Source organism: Diadema antillarum, unplaced genomic scaffold (assembly GCF_040938485.1).
Source record: "Diadema antillarum isolate AM-2024a unplaced genomic scaffold, OU_Dant_1.0 seq00000946_RagTag, whole genome shotgun sequence".
NCBI classification, from domain to species: Eukaryota; Metazoa; Echinodermata; class Echinoidea; order Diadematoida; family Diadematidae; genus Diadema; species Diadema antillarum.
Genome location: NW_027271795.1, coordinates 1,635,948 through 1,662,287, shown reverse-complemented (window position 1 = coordinate 1,662,287; position 26,340 = coordinate 1,635,948). Strand labels below are relative to the sequence as shown.

The window sequence follows — 26,340 nt, the reverse complement described above, 5'->3', positions numbered from 1 at the left end:
CGAGGGTAGGGGTGGGGGCTTTTATCCCCCGGGATTTACGCCCATGATACACACAATTATTATAGACATCACATTTGTATACATCCTTTACACATCATGTTAGGTTACAAGATCGTCGCCGACTGATCTCTGCCAAAGGGTTCCATGATATTTGCTCCTGCGACAGTTACTTCTATTATAATGAAATATCTGCAGGCTAAGCCAAATATAAATTCTACCTACAAACATGTAACCGCAATTCTAATCCTCACAACGAACTAAACCTTTAAAACCTATCACAACCTTAACTCTAACCTTAAGTCCTTGGAGAAAATAAGACCGGAGCAACTCTCTGGTATTAGCAAATGTCGGCCACTCTGCCAAAGTGAAATCACATTTTCTGTTCTAAAAAGGTGCAATTACAGCCTTGGCAACTGATTGTTTGAATTCATATTTTTGCAATGTGAGATTGTATGCAGGGGCGGATCCAGGAATTCCGTAAAGAGGGGGCGCCTTTACAAAATTAAAGGGGGGGGGGGGAGGGGGGCGGCACACGCACCCAACCCCATTTTTTTTAAATTTCTTTTGTTTAAAAAAAAGAGGGGGGGGGGGGCGTGCGCCCGGTGCACCCCGCCTGGATCCGCCACTGGTATGTATGTATGGCAGCTAACAAAGTTGGTTTAGAAATGTATAAATGCGTAACTATTCTGTCTCGGCTCTTCCTCATGTCAACCTAAAAACTTACGATTTACTCAGTATCCTAACTTGCTGCAACAGTAACTCTACTCTATACGACACTGATACCATCTCTATTTGAATTGTTCAGGGACTTTTATATGAAGATTTAGATGCATGCAGTAGCACTCACAAAACTGGGCATCTTAATGTGTGTCTGGAATGTGTATGAGTGTATGTGTGAGTGGGTGTGTGTAAGTGTGTATACATTTTTGTGTATTTCTCCGGAAAGTCGGGAATATAATAGATTGAAAAATGTAAATGCAAACTGTCATTGTTACCAGTATTTTTTTTTGAGCAACAAACTGTTGCCGGTCTAGTATTGAACTTGTTACATTTGCCAAGATATTTATTTTGAAGTCGTGAATGAATGAAATGGTTATAAGACGGCAGACATACAATTCTGCCACCATGCTGTGAATCATAAAATTGATTTCATGATAGCTATAGTGACTCAATTATATCATTGGTGCTACTTGTCCGAGCGAAATGACCTTAAAATATGTCTTATTTTGCCAGAGTGAGCGTATTCCCTATTTTCATGTTCTTCACCTTATTTATCATCTGAGCCCTGGACGGGGGGGGGGGGGGGGGGGGGGAGGGGGGGATATCAATGAAGTGGATATCATTTTACATCAGATGCAACGAAAACAAAAATTTATTAAAGTAATGCAGTTCTTCGACGTTAATCTTTTTAGTTGAAAGAGTTCACGTGACGAAGAACTTTGAGTATGCGAACTCTGTTTACTATAGAGAACATTATACCAATAACAACTTGTAACAATGAAATGTATTTTTTTCCCATATTGTGTGACGTACGACTTTTGGAAAATTAGTGAAGGGTACGAAAGTGACGTCACTGTCATGTAACTAGAATGCTATCTTGCTGCATACGAGGCCACCATGTCAACTGATTTTCTGACATTTGTGTATTAGTCATAATTTGATATCTAAAGCTTCTCTCAAACTCAGTTTATGTATTTCGCTACTGTGACGAAGAATAACTTTACTTAGGACAAAGTCTCTGTTGCTATTCGGAAAAAGAAACAGGCATATGCATGATTGCAATAACGAAAAGTGAATTAATCTATCCAAAAAAAAAAAAAATAAAGTATGCATTTTGAAAGAGTAACACGTTATCACTGGTATGGCATGTATGGGGGCGCACGTAAATTCACGTTTGCATATAGATATCAAAGTAATCAAGGTATTAATGCGTGATCAAAACACATTTTTGTGATGTGGAGTTCGTTGTAAAGTATAAGTAATAACTGATACTATCCACGTCGAATGTTTAAATCGTAACGTGATGGCGTCATTTTGAACATCGGTTATAATGCGCAATGCATGCAATATACGTTGTTTTATTTCATTTAATTTCTTCAAAAGCAACGATTAAATGAGTCAAAGATACATCAGTGATCCAGATCTTATTTTGTTGCATATCATGTTCGCATTTGTTAACATTGGAAATTTAACAGTCTCAAGATAAAGCCCTATACTCGTTTGTTTATGTGTGTATGTGTGTGTTGCATGGAGTGTTTGTGGGTGCTTTTAACAATATTCGGGCAGTCGGTTTTCGAAGAATAAAGAAAGTTGATATTTCATTTACGTTTATTTTTAAACAAAATTTGCTTTCAAACAAAGGTCTATTCTCCCATTTCACACTGCAGTTACTATAAGACAGCAAATCTTGCTGTAATGGTAAGTGTCATGGTAAGGAAAAGAATCTTGCTTCTAGATTGGCATTGATTGGCTGTTTCTACGAGGGAAGTTGCCCTTCCAGCAAGAGTTGCTATCCTAACATATAATAATCATGAAACGAGACCCTAGTGACAACAGATTCAAGTAATCAAACACTCTGCCTTTATGTGCTCCTAAAGCTTTGCTGTCCAACTCGATATATAATACATACACTCTAAAAAATGAAATGATAAATGAACATTTTGAGTGTTATATTGAACATTTACGAAAAGGTTGGAGGACAGACATTTAAGATGTTGAATTACCATTTCATTCGCAAGGTATACCTTATATATATATATATATATATATATATATATATATATATATATATATATATACACACACACACTTGGTGATTCTATCCTTCTATGAAGAGTGCTCGATATCCTCAAAGGAAGAGCTTTAGACAGAAGTATTGGAACAAGTTCACTCGGTTGACAGCAGGTTCATCTGTATTTATTGCTACTCGGAGTTTCATGTCACCTCCATGAGGCGCAATCATCAGGCAATCTGATTCCTATGCCTGATGATTGCGCCTCATGGAGGTGACATGAAACTCCGAGTAGCAATAAATACAGATGAACCTGCTGTCAACCGAGTGAACTTGTTCCAATACTTCTATTATATATATTATATGTATACCTTATTACAGATGAAATGGTATATGATATTTACATGTGTGTGTGTGTGTGTGTGTGTGTGTGTGTGTCTAGATAATTAAGTCATTTGAATGCAGAGTATGATATATCTTTGCCATCAATAACCAATTAGTTTCTTCGATTATTGTGGACCAGCATGACTCCCCTTTGCTCCGATTCCCTTTACAGTTGTTACATGTACATATTTTACGCGGCTCAAACTAGTACATGTACATTGTAGTACCAAGGAGGTGTTACTGGTAATACAGAACAAATCCTTTCAATTTTTCTTCAAATCTTCTTGTTATTAATACCCAAGGACTGAAAGAAAGGGAAATATTAGTACCTCATAAAAAGTTTACATCAAAGCATTTTCCGCATATTTGTTCATAATTTTCTTCGCCAGGTTAAGCACTCAAATATTAAATCTTTCGGATAGAGTAATTGGCTCATGCGTATTTTTTCGTGTTTAGTAGCATTTTACAGACAAATACGCCCAATCTTTTACTGATTTCTCTTCGCGTGTCCTGTTCTCTGCACATAAAATAGTTGCTGCCGAAGATAGAGAAAGGGGCAGCGAACTGCTGTGATGGAGGAATGACTAATACAAGTATGTACTTAAGCAGAAGCGCTGTCTTTTTTCGTCAAAGCAATTTATTAACACTTGCAACAGAGCGCATAACATCTCAGCGGCACGGAGCATGGGTTCAGAGGAGAGCTTCTAGGTGGTTTTCTCCTTCTCTAACACCTCCCTGGTAGTACCTACCTATTCTTTCTACTGCTTCAAAATATGCACTATAGATATCTTCCACTGATGGAAAAGACGCAATGGAAGAAAAAATACCGTCAGTCTCAAATATTTGTTAACAAACAAATTCACGTGGTGAAAACGATGGAAATTATAGCATGAGAGCTATGTACATTGTATAATGTACAATTAAGGGCATGATACGCTCTCTTTGGTATTGGACACCTTGCATTTTTGTATCAGGTATATGAGATTTAACACTTTTTTTTGGGGGGGGGGGGGGAGGGAGGGGGATGAGACAGAGGGTATCAGTATAGGGACATGAAAAGGTAGCTGGTGAAGAGGATCTACTTACGTCATTTCAGCCTCAGTATACGCGTTGGTGGCCGGCAAACAATATACTGTTGGTCTTGTTGTTCTTAGCTCCATCACAAACGCAAACATACTTATTTTTTTTTTCTCTCGATACATCTCTTCTTCTCCCCTCCTTTCTGTTTGCTGTCTCTCCATTTCCCTGTCTTCGTACGTTTTCTAGCTCTCTCGCTCTCTCTCTCTGCATAAAAGTAAAGATTTCAAGGGCCAAGAAGACTCTATACTGTGGTTGTGTGCACGCGTCCTCAGTTGCATTTCAGTCACGCTCCAACAGAGCAAGATCGAGACACTTAAAACAGAGCCCCCCCCCCCCCTTAAAAAAGGGGGAAACGTGGGCCTGTGAGACGCACACACCGTTCTCTGAATGTGAAAGTGGCGACTCACCTTTGTAAATAATTGAAAATATTTGTGCCAGTCACTGTATCAATAATACCTCTCAACATATTAAATCTGCAAAACGCTTGGTGCATCCAAAGCAAATTATAAAAAAACATAAACATTGTCCTGCTTTTCTCGCATTGAAGGTTTACAATTTGCAATTTGACGCACATAACAGTCACTCCAACTATGAATAATGTATTGTGACCCAAGTAATGGCGATTCCGATTTATATCTCGACGTAAGTTGTTAATACCATTTTTGTCATTTTTCAAAGAATTAGTTCATCGCACATCAAAGAGGCCATACACAGACTGTGTGCTCTCAGCTCTTCCAGAGTGAAAATACACGTGTACTTGCAACCGAAATGAAATGCCTCGCGTGCATGCTGCACTCACAAACTTTGCAAATTTAGTCTTGAAGACATTGCAAAATTGACATTTTAGTGCATTCGACACATTGTCTATGTTGGGTTGATAAACAGATTTAGCGAACAGACTCTAAGAGTTGAAGGTTTACTAAAATTGGACCAAAATAACAAAAGTTTTATAAAGTCTTCTAAAAGTATTCTACTTCATTTTTGTTTGTTGAATAAAGGCAGTGAGATTATGTAAAAGCATGACATGCAAATCGGAGACAATGACATCACCTCACAAGTCTCTCACTGTCCTGACCTTCAATAGGTCCTAACTCTATTTCTTTTTTTTTTATGATATCAAAAGAGTTAGTGTTAGACTTATCAATTGTGAGCGGTTGTACCGTCGCAAACTCATTGACCAAAAACTAGAGTCTAATACCCTGTATACACTGTATTTGTGTACACATCTGTTGAAAAATCATGCGATAATGACATCGAAACCACATTTTAGATTCGTGTGTAATTGTAACTAATGCCGTACATTGTATCAATTGAACACATGCGGAACTTTGAATTTCTGTGAGTCTTATATTTTTCTTGTTCATTTTGGATAAAACTTCTACAATTCTGTTTCTTTCTGATATTGCTTTACAGTTCTCAAAGGCACCTTGACACTGGTGTGGAATTGTTCTTTCATTCGCCCCCTGACATCCAAAGCTGGTCATGTGTCCATTCAAGATACCTTTGGCAAATACTTAGTACATTTTCTCATTAAAAAAAAAAATCAGAAATTGTTTCGAATATGGAACCAAATGCTATCATTAATCAACTCTTCATATTTCCGCACCCAATCAGCTCCACTCCTAAATGATAATAATAATAATTAAAAAAAGTCCATTGTGATGTCATCGACATTAAAGCCAGCTGAAGCGAGCATAACAATACCTACTGGTTAGCACCTAGCTTTAACAAGATGCACCAGCTTACAAAAGCATGTTAGGCTTCATGCAAGGCGATTTCACAGATTTCTTGCCACACCCGAGACAATCCAGGAACATTTCCACACGGCAGTGATGACAATACAAACATATTGAGGTATACAGCTGCTTGTAATATAGTTCAATGAGACCCGTCTTGTGGCAGACACTGTGATGCGTAGTTTCAGCCGACTTCATGATTGATGACATTACGAAAGGCAACGTAAACTATATATAAATATACTGCATAAATGTATTTTGATTTACAAACTGACGGAAGAACTGGGAGGAATAATGTTCATCATGACCATGTCTCATTTGCATGATTGATTTTTACCGATGTGAAAATTTCACATAAATCATGCTGAATGTTACAATTTTGCAACTGTCCTACTTGATTTGAATGAAACTTTCAATATGGTGTTTGTTTCAACTCTTCTTACTGAAGCAACCTAAACATGCAGTCAAGTCTACTTTAAATTACATAAATACCGTTTTGGTGGGGAAAACTCAGCCCCTTGTAATGAGGTTATATAAGGGCCGAGTTTAGCCGTTAGGCCAAGTTTACCCACAAATACGGTATATATATATATATATATATATATATATATATATATATATATATACACATGTACTGTATATTACAGGCTACTCCCTTATAACAATGTCCTCAGGACCTGCAGTTTTCTTTTGTTATATCAAAATTTTGAAATCTTGTTACACATATCCAAATAAATAGAGTGTATAAAGATATGCAAAGATAATTTTGAGTCATTCATTTTACTTGTATCTGAAATTTCAGTATATCCTTGTTCGTTATAATGGGAGTGCACTGTATATGTATGTATGTATCTGTGTGTGTGGGTGTGTGTGTGTATGTGTGTGTGTGTGTATGTATATCTATATATATATGTATATATATATATATATATATATATATATCTTGGAATTTTCCACGTGTTGGACTTCGAATGTTATAACTATAAGAAGAATGAGTCTCAAATACGCCATCTGTAGATCCAACAAGAAAGTTAAGTTATGATGTTATGTTGTCATGATTCATGTTTGCAAAAAGGTATCATTGTACTAGTATAAACTACACTGACGAAGGCCCTAAAATTTTGTGAATAAAAACCTTGTTGGATCTACAGATGGCGTATTTGAGACTCATTCTTCTTATAATTATATATATATATAATAACTTTTAGGAGTGGCTGCACAACAACAAAAAAAAAATGTTCATGTCTACAGAATGTTTGTGAATACAAGTATACTTCAAAATATTCATTCAAAAGTACAGTATTTACACACATGAAAATAATACAGTTGTTTATCATACTGCAGTTGTGAGGTACGGTTCAACAATAAACAACATGTCAGTGTATGAATAAAAGCATGATGTGATTGTTATAAAATACATGACAGTATGTTTATATAATCTAACTCTTCTTTTGAATGATACTGCTGGGTTTTGAAATACTGTACATAATAACACTGGAAGAACATCTTCAAATCAAAATTATTACAGCAATCACAGTATTTTTCCATTCTGAGGACATATGACTGAAAAAAGAACCAGTCAAACAAAAAAACATGTTAGAATGCAGTTGTAGTAATGTTTTCATACTGCTGTCAACAAAAAGAGATGACAACTATTTTGGTTTCTTCTTGCTTTTTAAATTTGTTTGTAACAATATGTAGAAATATAGACAAGATACACTGGATTTTATGTTATGCAGTGGATGGCTTCTTGACGTCATTCATTATAGACACTGATCTACCTCCTACTGAGATCATGAGAGGTTTCTTTTTATTAAAAAAAATAGAACTTCAAAAACAAACCAAACAAAGCACATCTTTGGTGATAGAGACATGAAAAGTAACACTTGAACAAGAATCATACTTGACCCATAAATTCTTGGAGACCACATTAATTTTCTAGAATGTTAACATTTTGTTGTTCATTTATCACTTTTTGTCTTGCCTGCATTGTGAAAGCGAGACATAGGCATCATTATTCCATCATCAGTACGAGCTGTCAATAATTTGGTATACTCTCTCTAATTTTCCACAGCTTTGAGCTAAGACCATCAACTACAAGTACTTAACCAAAAAATGTCAGTCAAATTAAAGAATGGGTGCAGTCTGACAAGGTTAAAGGGCAAAGGTCTGTGAACTTGCCCTGATAAGCACTGTACTCAAAGTATCGCAGTGTACTCTCAGTAACTTTCCACAGACTCGAGCTATGACAACCAAATAACATCACATGTACATAATCTAAAGATGCCATGAAGTTTGAATATGGGTGAAGTCCTACAAGTTCAAAGGTCAAATGGTCAAGTAACTGCACCTGATAAGCACTGTACACATGGTATTGTGGTGTACTCTCAATAACTTTCCACAGCTTTGAGCTATGACCATCAAATTCATACTACATGTACAGGTACATTATCTAAAGATGCTGATCAAGTTTGAATATTGGTGAATTCTGACAAGGTCAAAGGTCAAATTTCCACTGAAATTTACCTGATGAGTACTGTACATATAGTTTTGAGTGTACTCTCAATAACTTTTCACAGCTTTGAGGTATGACCACTGAATTCATACAAGTAAAGTACATCACCTAAAGATGCCAGTCAAGTGTGAATAAGGATAAAGTCCAACAAGTTCAAAGGTAAAAAGGTCAATGAACTTACACTGAAAAACATTATTATCACAAATACCACAGGTGCATCACCCAAAGATGCCAGCAAAGATTGAATATGGATGAAGTTCAACAAGGTCAAAGGTCAAGAGGTCAATGAACTAACACTGGAAAATACTATTGTTACAAAGTATGATATGTGGGGGAGACAACACTTGTTTTATTTACTTGTATACTATTTATAATTATTATTTCATAAGGCAGAGTAAAAATGTACTCTTGCATTAAACAGTTGTTGTTCTTCTAAAATTGTGTATTTCAATATCAGAATTTGTAAGCGGTTCATAGTCCCCACAATTATGAGTGATTCTTTAACTGACAACTCATTTCAGAATAGTTGAAGTTCCTGTGTCTCTCTCATTGGTAATTTTAGTAATTTTCTTTGTTTCTGAGTTTGTGGTGATGTTATGAATTCAGACAGTGAGTGCCATCAAGAATTTCTCACATACAAGAACTGCAATGAAATTAGGGGTGCCAAATTAGTGATGAAAGATGGCAATTATTTCGGCAAAATTCCTCAGGACTCCATGGATAAAATGACTAATTCCATGCCAGGCTCCTTCTAAGAAAGGTACTTGAAAAAAGGGTTACATAACCACAAATGTATTCCAGCTATATTAAAATAAGATGAAAATAAACTGAGGGATTGCTTTGCTCTGAGAGATTATTATCTTGTTTATGTGGTTACCATGGCAATGTAAGATCCAACAGACATTATCGCACATGATTCCCTAAGGCATGCAAAATGTGTGCCTTGTTCACACAATAGTGTTCAGCAACCTGAGTGACCATATACATGTTAATTATTATACAGCGTTGTACACTTGTGTGGTGCTGATAAGATATAATGAAGGGGTTTGTCACAGAATATACTTCTAAGCCTGCGCTCCTCACAGCAATATTTCACAAAAATATATCAGTCCAGCAAACAACTTGGGGATACTTTCTCAAGCTGTCCATGTTCTGAGCCTGATGCTACAAGCAATATCCAACAATCATAGACCTGCTCATTGGAATGCTGACAACCAACATCATGTCTCCTTAATTTTGAATTATGGCTCAAAGTGAGGACAGATCAAGAGTTCCTTATCAGCACGCGGACAATCCTGGTTAACTGATTTACAAACTACGGTCGGAAAGATGATGCCCTCTTCAATCAATGTCTGCCGATTTCACATGATCCAGTACAAATCATAGTACAGCCCATGGGCACCCAATTATGCCTCATTTCTCTGCGAGTACCATAGCATCATCAATGCACGGCTGTCAGTCTTCAGTGCATGGATGAGATGGTTGAATTTCACAGGGGGATCACCGCGTAGCGAGTCAGGCCGCCCCCACGAATCTCCCGCATCCTACCGCAGTGTCGGAGCATTGTCAGCGCTGCCCTCGCCGATGAGTCTACCTTCAGCTTACCCAGTCGCTTAAGGTCGTCTTCTGTGACGAAGTATGCACCTGCATGGTGTGAGCAAAACACAATTTCTTTTGTTTTTGTTGTGTAGCTATTACTGGTCATGAATCTGTGCTACCCATTAAATTCAGCTCTGCAATTCTCAGTGTCAATCAATAGGGGGAAAAGACCTCAGATTCAATTTAGATATCTTTTACTTGCCTGAAAATGATAAAAGTATGAGAAAAATTTGGACTACAAGTACTTCCTTGTTTGCATATGCTTATGCATTATATACAGTCAATGTACTGATTTTTAATTGCCCTAAATATGATTTGAACAGCAGCTTCACATGAGGACTTTAACTTGTTTCAATCACCCTGTCTCAGAGCCACATCTACATTAAAAAATCTGTCCATACTGAAGAAATTACTATAATGCAAGAGTCAAATGTGCAGAAGTATGATTCTAAAGTCATTGATAAGCACATCAAACTTTCTGTTTGATGTGTGCTATGTTGACTTCATTAGTGTTTCGCATGCATACAAAAACCAAATTTTCAGAATATCTGGCAAAATTGGAATGGCTGTTTGCCATCTGCATCCAGTATGATCGCATTCAGCAGACTTTGAAGTCACATAAGCAAAGAGCATTATGGTATGTCATTTGACAGAGAGAGACAGAGAAAGAAAGAGAGAGAGAGAGAGAGAGAGAGAGAGAGAGAGAAAGAGCTTTCATGCAGCGGTATTGGAAAACAGTTCTCAAAGTATATTCTTTTACATTTCTTAAAGTTGCAGAGATTGTGCACTGATATAAAAGGTAAAGCAGCCAATCAGTCAACCTAAGAAGTGCCTAAAGCTGATCCATCTCCATCCCTCCATTCCCACCAGGAAACACCCTTACTAAGTGGTTGCCATACACTCTCATACCTGCAGTGTGCTTGTTTTGCTGCTCTTTGTACTTGTAGTACTGTTTGCGGTCACGGTCGTTTAAACCAGAGCGAGGGCGCTTCATGAGGTGGTATTTACTTTCCAGGGCTCTGTTGAAGCCATCTACAATTTCGTTGATACTGTTGTACGTCATACGGCCCTTCATGTATCTAGAAACAAAATGGCCAAGCGAAGACAAAAATAACTAGGAAAGCACTCAGAGAGTCGGAGAGTGCAGACCTCCACCATGCCAGCAACTCATTACATGCATGCATGCATGCCACCCATACATGCATGCAATTCCCCAATATAGAAGGCTTTTGTTTACTTCATCAGCTTCCAGCTGCACCATGCCTTGCCCAAGCAGAGCATGCACTTTAGCGCACATATGTAAATCTCCAGTACGTGCAGCTCGAACTCCAAAGTTCATTGACCTTATATCCCAGAAGATAAAAGATCCTTCAAAAATCCATAAAAATTCCCAGTGTAATTCCTTGTGTCATTATTGACTTTTCCTGTAAGTTTAATTCAAATCCATCCACAACTTTTTAAGTTATTTTTCAAACAGACAAACCAACGCCAATGATTGCTTAACCTCCTTCCTTGGCGGAGGTAATAAATATTCTGTGACAAAAATAAACAAACAAAAATACATATAGAGTAAATGTACCCTCAAACTATTCTCAGAATCTGACAATTTCATGCTTGCTTCATTGCCCAACAAATTTTTTCACACGATTTTACAAGCCTGAAATAACAGAAAAGCAATATTCCTTCAGGAGATTAACAGCAATGCATTAACTAGTTGTCAAGTTTCTCCAGAATAAAAAGAAAGCACAGAAATGATGGTAAAATCAATTTTCATATCTCTTCTTAATGCATTATTCTGCTCTCATAGAAGATCCACATCTCTTTTTAAAGCAACATGTTCATGAATAAATGAAGGAAGTTATATCCTGTTACCAAGCCACATGAACTTTCAAAAATAAGAGTGCTTCTGCTCTGAACATTCATGCTGCGCCAAAGAATGCTGGCCTTTGACAACTCTATGATAATCTCTTTCCCAGCCCTTTGCATCTGAAAGGGTGCTGATGAGTGAGACTTACTTCGGCACAGCCTCAAACTCCGGTACGGTGACATAGTCCATGAGAGGGGACGGGGGTGGCTTGCTGGGCTTGTTGGATTTGGGTCCCTCTCTTGTGCTCTCCTCAGCGTTCCTGGTGACTGGCTTCGACTGCAGTGGGGGACTGTCCTCCACACTGAAACGGCATAAATATTGGCGTCACAACATCATTAAAGAGCTAGAGTAACCCTTCCCCAACATTCTCAGACATGCTTAAATTGGATTAACTTCACTTTGCTTCCACAGGGAAAATAAAAATGCTGAATGGTTGCAGAGATATGTTCAAATACTATCAAAGTTCAAGAATAATATAGAATGACAGACCAATTCATTTTTGGTTTACTGAGAAAATGAATATAACTTCTCTTAGTGACTACATAATTTTTTTAATGTGAAATGAATACAATGGGCACTGAAAGATGACATCTGTTTACACCTTCAATATATCACATGGTTCATCCTTAACATTTGTAGATATTGTGACACTGCCACAATAATGGACACAAAAGTCTGAAAACTCTTCTCCTCTACTCTGCACTGGACAATGTACCGGTAGTCTGGACATCTGTTTTGGGCTCAGCTTAGAGACAGAATCTAAGCATACAAACGACTTATTGGCACATCCCAGGAATATTGAGGCATGCTGTGCATAATCATCACAACAAAATCAAACAATGTATAAGCAGTAAATTTACTTGTTTATATCTCACCTTTTCTTTCCATGGATGCTCATCAATATGCTCAACATTATTGTATATTGCTAGTAGTGAAAATGGATAGAACCATTATAATGTTAAAATACAACCACGTTGAAAAGTACATGACTATCTTATTTATAGCATCATAATGAAATCCTGTGCAAATGTTTCATTGGTATGGCACTTGCCTCATTTTACACTGGTCAGCAATGCAGCAAATACTATTAATTACATATATTTTTCTTCTTTTTCAGCGAAAGCTTACATTGGCTGAGTTTGGTGGTGAGATTGTTGAACTGGTAGTCTTTCAGGAAGATGGGCTTCGATGTAGTGCAGTCGGCTGTTCAAGCTCTTGAGATTTTCATGGAGGACCTGTAGGGGGAATAACAAATGTTATTTTTCAAGTGCAAACCATTCTTTTGCATGTCATTAAACCTTTAAACGCAATGCCACGAGGAAAACCCTGAAACCTCATAGGTTAGAAGCCAATGTCTGAAGACCAAGAGATAACAAGTAAACAAAAACAAGAAAAACTAGAATACAGGAACGAAGAGATCATTTAAATAAGGGAAAATACAGAAGGCTTTCATGATTAATTGACTCATTAAGGTAACTTTACATAGTCTCCAAAAAATGTCTCAAACACATTGCTGTGTATTTATGATGTCAATGTTTGACAGTGACATTCCAAAGGAATGCCTTTTTCATGTATTCTACATTAGAATTTAGTTAAATCATACATCTGACATCAGAAGCTATCCAGGCATCTCTCATAATTCCCTTCTCCAGCAGATGTCAGTGAGAACCCTGCATGGCTTTGATTGCGCAGAAAAAAACAATTTTTGTAACCCTACCTGAGCAGCAGCCAGCTGTTCCCGCTTCATCTTTACCCATTCTTTCAGCTGGGCCACCGCAGACTCCGCCTCACATAGATCCTGCTCCATACGGAGGAGTTGTTCACGACATTCCGACTGGACCCCGTACGGCTCTGATGCTGAGTTACACAGGGAGATGGAAGAGAGAAGGGCTTTCTTTTGAACTTCCAAAAAGTGAAACAAGAGTCTGTTCAGGCAGGCATAGGTACCACCCATGGGTACACACATGCACACACACACACACACACACTCACACACATACATACACACACACACACACATAGGCACAAACATTATCATCCATCCATCTACCCTACCAGTTGCAAACAGTCTGTACCTTTATGCTTGAACTTCTAGAATAACCTCCAGATGAATCAACTTGTACAATGTAGTATCACATGACCTGTTACTGTATAAAATCTGTGTCACTTTCCTTACACTGGTATGTGATACATTGGATATTGACAAGACTCATTAAAGGTTACAAAAAAAAGTATATATGCCACATACACCACATATCCGGTTACCACTTACTTGTAATGTTCAATGTATCAGACCCCATTGTCAAAGTGATTAGCTGCTTGAATATTTATTTCCTATCATATTGAATTAACTTTGACATTTCAGTGAAATTCAAAGCGACCATTAAAACTGGACAAGACGGCCGTCAGATGGTAAAACGGTCTATCTCGAAAATTGCTGTTCTGAGAAAAATGACTTTAAAGTTTAGAGGTTTGAGCTTTTTTAGGAGATGGGTATAATGTATTTTTAGCAATGGGACAAGAAGAAGCATATTAAACACTGATAACTGAAGAATGTTGTGCTTATTTGGGGTTTTAATTATAAAACAAATGAGATTTTTGTGCAGATGGACTGTTTAACCACAGCACATGTATACACTCCCGCTACACATCATAAGCTGGTAAAATGGTCTATCTTCTAGATAGACCACAAACACTATGTAAACTGGTCTAACTCGAAGATAGACCATTTTACCATCTGACAGCGATGATTAAAAAATCTCAGTTACATTAAGAAGGTATATGGTTTATGTAAAAGATAGCTCGTTTTACCTCCAAACGATATTACCGACAATGGGCTAACTCAAAGATAGACTGTTTTACCATCAAATCTGAAGGAAAAATACAAAAAGGTACCAAGATAGCGGAAATTATCTCTAAAACAAGACATGATGGGATTTTCTCGATAGCACCATTAGAAAGAGCACCCTCACATGTCCCGGAAAGTGAATTTACCTCAAAAAGTCAAATTTTCGAGTTAGACCGTTTTACCATCTGACGGCCGAAGAGTACCGAGTTAGAACTTTATCAAAGCAACAAGTGTACCGCACTGTCTCTGTACCAGATTATGTCAGATACCTTGGTATTTATTCTGACAGAGACCAAGCTCTACTCATACTCGTAATCACAGATCTACAAGGTCTCACATCTTTGAATTTGATGTGAGACTCTCACCCGAACTGAAGGAGACTCTTATGCGCAAACAGCTAAAACTTACCACTAGTAACAAACTGTGAATGGTGTGATTATGCCATAGTTGAATCAAGCATCAATTCAATTATTAGAAACACACAAGTTTAAGCATGGATTTGAATTCTAGTTTAATACTAGCAAAAGAAAACCCTGAGAACTGCAACATTGTTATGAACTCTTGCTCTGGGGATGCAACTGTTTACATGTAGTTAGGAAAGAGCTCCTTGGAGGCACCACCAGTCTACATAAGGTACAAGGAGTTTTTGAAGTTTTATAAAAATAGCTGCTGGGCTGTGGCTGGTTGTTTGTGGTTTGCGTCAAAAAGTGGTCTCTATTTTCACATGAAAATTTACTAGCTCAGCACATGACCTGTTTGCTTATCAGTAACAGTATTGCAGTACTTATCTGTCATATTGACAGGAGAGTCCATAGCAAATTACAAAATCACGGTACATGTATAACTGTAGACTCACCAATGGATACTAAATCCATGCATGTTGTCAAGCTCGTAAGCTTTACTTCGAAGTAAGCTTGCAGATCTTCTAAAGAGGTGGAATCCATCATCAAATGTGCTTCCTAAATCTGTGAGGAGGGGGAAAAAGTCTAACGTTAGACCCTAGTTTCAGCTTACTGTAAAAGTGGAAATTTTCGCGCATTTCGCGGATAATTCGCGCAACCTGAGGCTGAAACTAATGCAAAAATAAAAGCATGTGAATATTTTTGCTTGCCATATGTTCCAGTAGTATGTAGTTGATGTCTTGATTCCATGGAATTAAAAACACACGAAACTCTTCTTAACCCGTCGAGCAAGAAAAATTAGTCGCGCGAAAATATCCACTTTTACAGTAAGTTTAATTAATTTATATATACCGTAGTTATGGGTAAACTCGGCCTAGCGGGTAAAGTCGGCCGCCAGCGCGCACAGTACAATTTTATGTACTGTGCGCGCTGGCGGCCGACTTTACCCACTAGGCCGAGTTTACCCATAACTACGGTACTACTTTACTAGAGAGGCAGCCCTGCCTAGCCCAACCAGACACCGTGCGAAGCACGACACTCGTGTACAGCGACAGTGCTGTGTATAGTTATAGAGGCAGCCTAACTGCGACCAGCCCCAGGCCCCAATGCTTCGCGTTGCAGTCACTGTGTACAAGGAGCGCCCCGGGGTTAAGAGGCACCTTTGCTTTAGAAGTCTATAACAATGTTACACGACGGTCGTGATACAGACACCAGCTAGTAAACAAAAGGACATTTACACACTAGACCTACATTATTATCATTATAATCACATTCATTTATGTACTGAGACCATTTCACTTATTTCATTGAATAAAGAGCTGAGGTTTCAGATACGAATGTCTTGCGCTTGCAATCGCGATCACGATCACGCCTTTCAACTTGCACACTCGCGAACCAACATATTAGTCAATACTTGGGACCAGCGGCAGTTAAATATTTCATTTCAGCACTTGTCATTTCTGTAAAAGAATATCATAGTCCTGTGAAAATGGAAATCAGGTAATACCTGCACGATTCATACATATGTACAAGTGTCCACGTAAAATTTACCTTGTATTATTGTTGTGTTAGCCCTTCCAGGAGGTTTCGCATCGACAAAACTTCAACGGTTTTCAAATGTTCCCGCAGCTCACAATTATTGTGCAGCTAAAAATAAATCACGCCATCTTGTGGTCGCTGGTGCAAAGGATGATCATTTGGGGACGTTTACAGGATCTTTGGTTTCATCCACAGGATATCTGTGGTTTCAATCTACAACCAGTTATACTGTTACCACGGCAAGCAAAAGCTGGTAAAATTATGTACACTGTAGTTAGTCATCTTAACATCACACCAGAAGCACATGTTTTCTTATTTATTTACTCTTTTTTTTTTTGGGGGGGGGGCACCAATGCAGACAATACTGGTAACAATCGAATACTAGTAACAATTTGAGCATAATGTTCAAACATATTTAATATACAAACAATTGGCAATGAAAAAAATAACAATAGCACAATTTCTACTCAAGGTTAGTACCGTGCTCAAGGTTATCAATTTGTCAATAAAAACAAAACAAAACAATCATGATTTCAAAGTCGAATATTCACATCACAAAAAAAAGAAGAAAAAAAAAGACTAAGAATCAAATTACGACAGCTACCATTATGTATTTAGCTGCGGAAACACACGCCTTTAACTTAATATAGGCCTAATGTAGGCAATACTGAATCATACTTGAATAATGTATTATTCTAGAATCACATGATTTGTTGTTGTTGTCGTTGTTGTTCGAAATGTATGTAAGTCTGAGATTTGTTTAGCATTACTGGGCGAGCAATTAAAAATTCTTGGACTCTAGGCAGTGGCTCGCGTTGTCCAATATTTGGTCTGCTTCTGACTTACACATGTTAAGACTATTGCGTTTGTGACTTTTTTTGATAGTTTGTAACTATGCGCATATTCGGCAATCAATGTTGTATCAAATCAAAGACATAAGTAGCCTACCAATCCATTAGAAAACTGGTTGTCTTTCGATTTGTTTTCATAATACATAATAGGGCCTACATATTTTATTTCATTTTTTTCCCCCGAAAGTGGCACCAGGAAATATTGCGCCGAAGGCCTTATTTGTTTTGTTGTTGTTGTTTTGTTTTCTGTTTTTGTTTTTGCTTGTCAGCTGATCAAAACCCGAGGTGACCCTCAGAACTGCCCCACCCCCACTTTTAAAAACGCAGCGCCGACCCTAACATATAGAAAAGACAAGGATAGGAACCAGAAAATAGCATTTATGGTAATCAAGTCTGACCCCGCATTTTAAGAAGTTTCAAAATATGATTTGATGATGATGATAAGTACGAGTACTTCAGGTCCAAAGGAAAATATGAAATATTAGACTAAAGTTATACACATGTAGTTTTACATTTCAGACTGAGTACTGGCTATTCCACCAGACCGTTTATCGTGCGGCATCGCCGTAAACAGTCAAACCCTGCTGTAATTATGGTGCAGACCTACACCACTCAAATTGAGAGGTTTCCTTCTGGGACAAAAACATGGCTTATGATTAGAGTTGATTCCATCAAGAACCCACTGGACACGTCCATAACGAGTCAAGAAAACATGTCGAAAACACTGTCTGTTTTCACGCTCGGTTTGATGTCAGGCAGGATTATCTAAAGACTCATTTGAAGCAATACAAACTATGATCAAGAAGAAGAAAGACACCGATATACCGAAACAAATTGCAGAATTCGTGAGAACTGACGGACTTGAAGACGACAAAACGGTAGCGGAGACTGGCGGGGCGGAGACAGTCTTTCAAAGGGAGGGGCGATTCAACTCAAGAGGATTACACAGTCCAACCGGCTTAAAAAAGACCAAGAGACTCTTTAGCTTTATGTCACTGAATTGCCAGTTTATAGAAAGAGAGTGATTAACAAAAAGAAGAAAAGGGTTCTCTTTGTGACTGACAAGTGTTTCTTTGGCCCAAAGCACGACGGTCTCCTCCAATGTACTGTACCGCCGAGGGGTTTCGAAGTCGTAGCATGAATACTAGCTGATGAAGCAAAGAATCATCTTTCAGTGTGCAGTCAGGTCAGGTCGGATAAACTTTACAGTGCTTGAAAATCTGACATCTGCGAAAAAAGAAACAAACAAAAAGAACAAAGAAACGAATCGATAACAAGCAGGGGCGGATCAAGGAATTCTGTACAAAAAAAAGGGGGGGGGACGTGACTAATGTTTCTGGTGCCACTTCCGGGTTTCATTTCATTTTTTTCTTTTTAGTCCTTTTGTTTATTTTTAAGGAAAAATAAAGGGGGGCGTGCGCCGGTTGCGCCCCCCTCTGGATCCGCCACTGACAAGTGGTTATTAACGCAAACGCAAACTGGACAATAGTCTTACAAAGCGTGAGGGGAGTGCCATTGAATAAGATATCCATTTGGTTTGCTATTATAATATAATAGCCAACCAAATGGATATCTGACTGTAGAAATTCATTCATACATGGTAGGCCTACCCCAAGACAAGTTATATCCCGATCGACTGAGATCGCAAATTGTTTCACAGGTCGCCATGGTATCCGGCAATTCGGAGAGATTTCGTAATCACGATTTCTTAGCGAGAAGACGAGAAGATTGAAGAGACCATAAGAGCTTGTCATCTCATAAGGAGAGAAATCGATACCTGTAAGATCTTGTCTTCTCTCCAGATTCGCGATGACGTTACCACCTCATCTAATTTGGTTAGGCCTATTTGGTCGGAGTGATTCCATGCACCGTGTCATAACAAACACAACATGTGCATGATATTATGGTTTCAGATTCGAAGTCCGAATTATAGATAACTTGTAGAACATTCTGCTGATCCGATGATATTTTACTCCGTTAAGAAGACCTCAACATGACGTCACACTCAGAATTCTATTGTATTTTCTGTGATGCTGCTGTGTGGTAGTGAATGTTGTGTGTAATCAAACCGTCCCCTCTAGTAGGGCAAAACACTTCTGTCCGTCGGATAGGACATAAAATGGAGGTCCCGTGTGTAGAGTCACAACTCATGCACGTAAATTCAAAACGATCTCGCTTCATTTATTCATCGCAAAGAGCAGGATGTTCGCCTTATAACATGCAACTGGACCCCATGGAAGACCAGCTATTGCAGCTGATGGGCTATCCAGCCATCTTCTCAGATGGAAAATGAAAAAACAACAACAAACAAACAAACAAACAAACAAACAAACAAACAAACAAACAAACAAACAAACAAACAGGAGTACCACAGAACATTTTGTAATGGTAGTCCTGTGGTTCATCGATATCGATCCTTGTATTCTTTTTTAAATGAAATCTTGTACCACAGAATGACATTACTACTTCAGGGATACCACGGCTGGCTGTAGTACATTACACATCGAATCATGTGGTATTGAATATTCGCAAAGTATTTTTTCCCTCACTGGGATATTTATTATTCTCTTTCATCTGTACACGTAATACATCATATTTCAAAAAACATCATACTTTTTTCAAATACAATACAATATAATATACATCAAGAGAAAAGGTGTCTAAAGAGACACCATTTTTTTCTGAAACACTTGCAACTTATGATTATTTCTTGCAATGAATTTCTCTTTATCATAATATTCCCTTATACTATATCTACATAAATCAAAACGAGGTGTTATTTTTCTTATTTTACAAACATAAATTTCATATCTCACAAGCATGGTAATACAATTCAATGCCGAATTGTTAATACCCCCAAAACCAAATAATTTATTTTCCGTCGTATTTTTTTTTTGTGTGTGACATAATAGGCCTAGTACCACAGGATATATTGCATTACCACATAGATACCACAGCCAGTTCAAATATTATTCAAGCGATTTTGGTCACTGATCTGATACCACGGTTCATTTTCATTTTGTGAGCATTCAAATTCGTTTCATGTCATTCCCTTTAGACTCTATCCATTCATTCAATTTATAGGGAAATTCATTCAATTTAACGACTCAATGTTGCCATTCAATTTCACGGCAGCTGGATAGACGTTCAAATTCGTGCCAAATACCAGTTTCAATTTCATTTATAGGAACACAACTTCGCACTTTGAACGCTCGAATTCAATAAACATATTATTATTATATAAACACAACTTCTACGGGGCTCTTTTCACTGTCATACGATTGGATGATACAATTTCATTTTCATTTCAAAGTCTTATCTAATTATCTTAATTTAGGTTTTCCCGCCCAATTCCATCAGATTTGCATTCGATCTAACGATGCGGTCATTCAAATACGAGTGAATTTGAGTGTTACTAGAATACCACCTCCCTTTTTACTTCTCTTGCAACCACCGACCACTAGCACAGTGGCATGGATGATCACGACGACGAAAAACAAAATGATCTGCTGCCCTCATGTGGTCTGATAATAATATTGTTACATGATCTTGAGTTACGTCACGATACGACGACACTTGCCACGATAACGTGCTCTACACAGTGATTTTGTAACACCAAGTGCCATAACAAGCTGCTGTGTTTTATCATATTTCTCCGTTTATTTAGAATTCATAGCTAAAAGAATGGCATCGTCACTATTGAGGGCTAGATTGGGTCTTCACTGCTGTGGTAAGTCATTTACAATAGACTTCTCGTTGTAGGTAGCCTAGCTTCTTTCTCGCAGAATTGTCCTAGCGAAGCGCCCCGCTACCTCCCCCAGAGTTTCGGCGGGTTGCCTTACGAATTTCCGTTGAAATCTGGATCTGGATCTGAATGAGTTAACGGCTTAGGTTGAACAACTCTGAGCTGAACCTTTAACACTTGTGTACCCAGAGTGTCATTCAGCCTTGTGATGTAGTGTGCAGATAATTGAAACGTAGTTGACGCTGGAGCGCTTTTTAAAATGTGTCAGAATTTTGGATCTTAACAGTTAAACTTTACAGTTACACTGTACACATCTATTTTTGTTAGTTGGCAGTAAAGTTTTATAGTAATACCAGGGTAAACTTTACTACTTTATTTCTAATCTTTGACTAGAGTCTTGAGTATAAAAACAATTAACCCTGCTTGTGGCAGCCTTTGTACAGGGTGCCTATTTGTGACCGGTGCCATTTCATTCATTAATGAAAAGGCCCAATCGGGTGTCACTTCCCATAACACTTGTGAGTAACTCCTGCTTGTGTTCTACAAACATGTATGTGGGACTAGTATAAAGCACACATGATATTCATTGGCTGTTTTATGGATGAATGAAAGTGTCCCTGCCAGAAATACATGTAGGCACCCTGCCGCAATTGCAAACTGACTTGTTTACTCTTGTGTAGTCTGCCACTGTGTATTCTTGTAAAAGTGTTTCAAGAGCACTAGGCAAAAGTATGGGACTAGGGCCTGGGGGTGGTATGCTGAAAATCTTCTTAAGTTTCTTCATAAGTTTCTTCCTAAGTCAGAAACTTAGGAAGTGCATAGGAAAGACAGAATTGGTATTCTGACATTTCTTAATGCAAATTAGGCCATCCTTATCCCCGCCCACGTCCTTTCTTAAGCCAATGCAAAATGCCGTATCATGAGGAACCAACCAATGACAATCGCATATTACGATGACGTAGGGTCAAATACACATGTGCGCGGCATGTCCCCTTTCTCACGCCCATTTCGCGCATCAAAGTACATGTTGCGCGCATGAATGACAAGCACGCATATCACGGTGTAAATGTAGCTTGCTATTCTTAACAACGTACGGGTACTTAGAACAGGGGTGGGGCTTTCCTAAATATTTTCCTAAAATTCTTTCCTAAGTGCATTCCAGAATACCGGTACCAACTTCTTCCTAAGTTAGAAATTTGCATATTTCCACCCCCTTCCTAAGTTTCTTTCTAAGTATACTTAGGAAGAAACTTAGGACAATTTTCAGAATACCACTTAGGAAAAAATCCTGACTTAGGAAGAAATTTCTTCCTAGGAAGGATTTCAGAATACCACCCTAGGACCCTATATTCAGTTAGCTCAAAACTTTGCAGGGTTACCACAACCAATCAAATTGAGGTAGAAACTGGCCAGTTTTTCTTGAAATCTTAGATTGATTACAAGGAAAATGTGTTATAAGTACAAGTATCATCGTACGTGAGAGTCGATTATCACCCAAGTTGAAGCACTTCCTTCAGTCACTCTAATGTGGAAGTTTATTGTACTTACTGATATTCCAACAATGTTTGAAGACTTGCTTTGTTCATCAATCAGTTCATATTATGTTTAAATCCGTTGAAGACGAGCCCCGAGAATATTCGGGCAGGTGTCTACGGGAAATGCGTGTTACAGGAAAATCAGTCCGTTCTCAACGGGTTAAAGCAATTTTGATGTCTGTTTTTAATTATGCTTATAAAATGCTTATGTACGCTTTACCTCCTGTTTCTTTATATTCCATTGCTCTGAAATTTCGTCATATAGCCAATTGATCAGCATCACATTTTGAAATGTATGGGACTATCATGATGTATTCTTTAACTTGAAAAGCACTTTTCTGAAATATTGCATGAATCAGTGACAATCTGCAATCATCTTCTGAATCTGTTTTATGTGGCCAAAAATGGTGTGCAGAATCAAAGACAATCTAGACATTTATTTCATCCCATGATCATGATACTCTCCCCATATATGAAAATTGGGTCAAGTTAATTGTGCTAATTGTATTAATGTATTGACCAAAGGCAGAGTTAGATTACTGATAAATGGGCAATGAGTTTAAGTGAAGTAATGACTGAAAAATTTAACTAGAAATGAGAGGTAATTCTCTAATTTCCTACAGTATTGTATGTACCATATTCTGATTTTAACTTCTCTTTTTGTTTCAGCATCTGTAGCAAGAAGAGCCTTATTCACTACTCCAGCAAGGTGTGCCTCCACGTCTGGTAACCAGGGCAACGGTGATCAGCAGCCTCCGGGCAAGGCCCCTCTGAAGAAAGCCTTCACCCCTACCGGCAAGCACGACACCCAGATGCCAGAGAGGCACCGGGATGCGGAGAAGGAGCCGCTGCAGCCGTTTCCGGACGACGTGAACCCCGTGACGGGCGAGAAAGGGGGACCACGAGGACCGGAGCCCACGCGTTACGGGGACTGGGAGAGGAAAGGAAGATGCATTGACTTCTAGCGGAGGATTGAGGGACCTTCCAAGACTTCCTTCCAATATTGAGTGGACAGTGAGTGGCGGTTACTTGCTGATTTGAGTGATGATGTTATTCAAGAGGAATGCACTATTCAAGTGCGATGCCCATTCTTCCATCTGGGCCCCTGAGAGACACTTTTGAACGTGTGTGAAGTATCGTTTATGAATAGTGTGGCCTTTACGGAAACCATTTACCATGTCTTACAGTATCACTGTTTGTGACACAAGTGAAGGATTTGCTCGTCAGTATTGATATATCAATCAATGTGTTCTATCTACAGTGCACTCCTGTTATAACAAACATGGTTATAATGAAATTTGGTTGCAATGAAGTAAAGATTCAGGCCATAACATTACCCACTCTGTGTTTTTTATTGTCTGTTTTTTCGGTTGTAATGAAATTTTGATGTAACAAGTGAAAAGTGCCTCCCAAAAACTTCATGGTAATGGGAGTCCCCTGTTTATTTAGAGGAATCTTTGGCTTGTTTAATTAGAACGATGCATAACACACCCAATACTCTTGTGGATGATTTATAAACATCTAAGCAAACTTCCCTATATAGTTCAAGGGGAAAAAAAATGCAGATCATTGTGCATCTTTACAAATGATTTTTGAGAGCCTGCATGAATCTGTAACATCACACCTACAGTTTTATGTAATTCTTAAGCAAGTGTAATATGCACCTTGTGACTCAGTTATGCTGTACTAAATTATAGTAATTATGTCATGTAACAATTACAATTGAAAATTAATGTGAAAGAATGTGCAATAAAATTGATGACCTAGTTTCTTTCATAAATAAGTTTGATTCTAATGGTCAAGGGCACATTGCTCCTTAAAGCAGCTGGGTAAAATAAACCAAGGTCACAAACAAGTCCAAATTGTATGTCACATCAAGATCACACAACCCACTCACTATTGCAGGATGTGATAATTCAGATTGTGGTCATGGCTTTGTCATTAAGTATGAGCTGCTCATCTTGGAGCTGCACCACCAGCTTTGCCCAAACAAATCAAGCCCTCTATGCCCCTCTCACATTTGTTACCAGGCTACCAATGGTAGACAACAACACAATGTTTGTTATCCGGCTACCAATGGTAAACAACAAGACAATTTTGTGCTAGGCTGCCTATGGTAGATGGCAACATCATAAAAAAAAATCAAAGCATATGAAAGCATATCACTGTCAGCAAGAGTTAGAACACACAAGATTTGTCTGGCTTGTTTATGCATGTAAAAGCGCAGTATTGTGCAGGAATTCTGACTTATACATTTTATTCTACATATATCAATTGGTAATTTGGTGGCACTGCAGCCTCGACCAGTGTGCCATTGTGTCAGAAAACAGTGTAATAATATTGTAGCATAAATGAACGTCGGCACACCTTCGCAGTGATAAACTTGCCATTCTCTGGACAGGTGTTTGATATTTTCTTGGTATTCATAGTTCTGTGACGATCAATGATAATTGAATAATAGAATGACATTGAATGATTGTTTATGCATGTAAAGGCTCAGTATTGTGCAGGAATTCTGACATTTACATTTTGTCCTACATGTACGTGTACATGTTTGTGGGTAATTTGGTGGCACTGTGCAAACTGAGCCAGTGTGTCAGAAAATAGTACATGAGTACATGTATAAGGATGTTGTAGCGTAAAGTGTGAAGAGACATCTTGTGTGTGTCATGAATCCCATTTCTGGGGGCGTTGTTGAGACTAGTGTCTGCTTAGAACTGCTGTCTTTAATTGGTGTCGTGAGGTGCATTTGTACCAGAGCCATTCAGAGGCATGTGTCCCATAATGTCGTTCCAGCTCTTGTATGTGCAGGGTCTGGAATGATCACCAATCACATCTGTATATTTCGGTTTATGGTGGTCGTACTCATGCCTTTTTATCAAGGCCCTACTACAAAATGAACGTCAGTACACTTGCTGCGATAAACTTGCCCATTCTCTGGACAGGTCCATGATTTGTCCTTGGTAACCGTTGTTCTGCACAAACAACAAACATTAATGACCTTAATCAAATGATAGCTATTGCTATTACAAAATTACAGGATGGTATGCATCTGAATGACCAGTATGTGCGAAACTGGTATTTGTCACAGTTCACATTCTCAACGACTTCTCCCTCTTCCTCCCGGTGTCAGCTGCCAAGCTCTGGTGACGCTGCTGTCAGTGTCATAGCAAATTAGTGATACTCCAGCCTGAAGACCTCTTCCGTTGACCAGTATAAGTTTGTGGAGTCCTGTACTGTAACCCAGCCAGGGTGACACGACTGATGGCTCCAGGCCCTGTTGGTGAATCTCCAGGCAGCTGCTCCTTTGACAATGGGTAGTACTTAATGGTGTGGACATCATCTCCGTTTGCTCCACATATTGGACATCTGTGGGCCCGAAGTATGGGGCAGGTCGTTCGACCATCCTGCGACTTAAGCTGGTGTCTGGCGTACACCAGCTCACTTTCCCTATTATTTTTGCAGAATGCACACCAGGAGACTACACCAAGAGGTCTACCACTATCCAT

At 38.5% G+C, this 26,340-nt stretch overlaps 3 protein-coding genes across 3 annotated transcripts; 1 reads left to right on the top strand and 2 right to left on the bottom strand.

Annotated features, from left to right (window-relative positions):
- Positions 1-9,935: 9,935 nt before the first annotated feature.
- On the bottom strand, positions 9,936-15,704 carry LOC139741696 (SKA complex subunit 1-like). The gene is made up of 6 exons (XM_071652277.1): positions 15,617-15,704; positions 13,630-13,769; positions 13,041-13,147; positions 12,061-12,213; positions 10,955-11,124; positions 9,936-10,090 (listed from the first exon to the last, which is right to left on the bottom strand). Exons 1-6 carry the CDS (start codon positions 15,702-15,704, stop codon positions 9,936-9,938), a joined length of 813 nt encoding a protein of 270 aa, XP_071508378.1.
- Positions 15,705-21,125: 5,421 nt separating this feature from the next.
- On the top strand, positions 21,126-23,852 carry LOC139741720 (succinate dehydrogenase assembly factor 4, mitochondrial-like). The gene is made up of 2 exons (XM_071652306.1): positions 21,126-21,281; positions 23,501-23,852. The coding sequence occupies exons 1-2, from the start codon at positions 21,236-21,238 to the stop codon at positions 23,794-23,796; spliced, it is 342 nt and encodes a 113-aa protein (XP_071508407.1). The 5' UTR covers positions 21,126-21,235; the 3' UTR covers positions 23,797-23,852.
- Positions 23,853-25,995: 2,143 nt separating this feature from the next.
- Positions 25,996-26,340, bottom strand: LOC139741695 (nanos homolog 1-like). The gene has a single exon (XM_071652276.1). The coding sequence runs from the start codon at positions 26,338-26,340 to the stop codon at positions 25,996-25,998; it is 345 nt and encodes a 114-aa protein (XP_071508377.1).

Coding starts and splice junctions, on each gene's coding strand:
- LOC139741720 (XM_071652306.1), top strand. CDS start 21,236: ATGGCATCGTCACTATTGAGGGCTAGATTGGGTCTTCACTGCTGTG. Junction 21,282..23,500: donor ATTGGGTCTTCACTGCTGTG/GTAAGTCATTTA, acceptor TTTTTGTTTCAG/CATCTGTAGCAAGAAGAGCC.
- LOC139741696 (XM_071652277.1), bottom strand. CDS start 15,704: ATGGATTCCACCTCTTTAGAAGATCTGCAAGCTTACTTCGAAGTAAAG. Junction 13,770..15,616: donor CATGGATTTAGTATCCATTG/GTGAGTCTACAG, acceptor TGTGTAACTCAG/CATCAGAGCCGTACGGGGTC. Junction 10,091..10,954: donor GCAAAACAAGCACACTGCAG/GTATGAGAGTGT, acceptor CACACCATGCAG/GTGCATACTTCGTCACAGAA.
- LOC139741695 (XM_071652276.1), bottom strand. CDS start 26,340: ATGGATAGTGGTAGACCTCTTGGTGTAGTCTCCTGGTGTGCATTCTGC.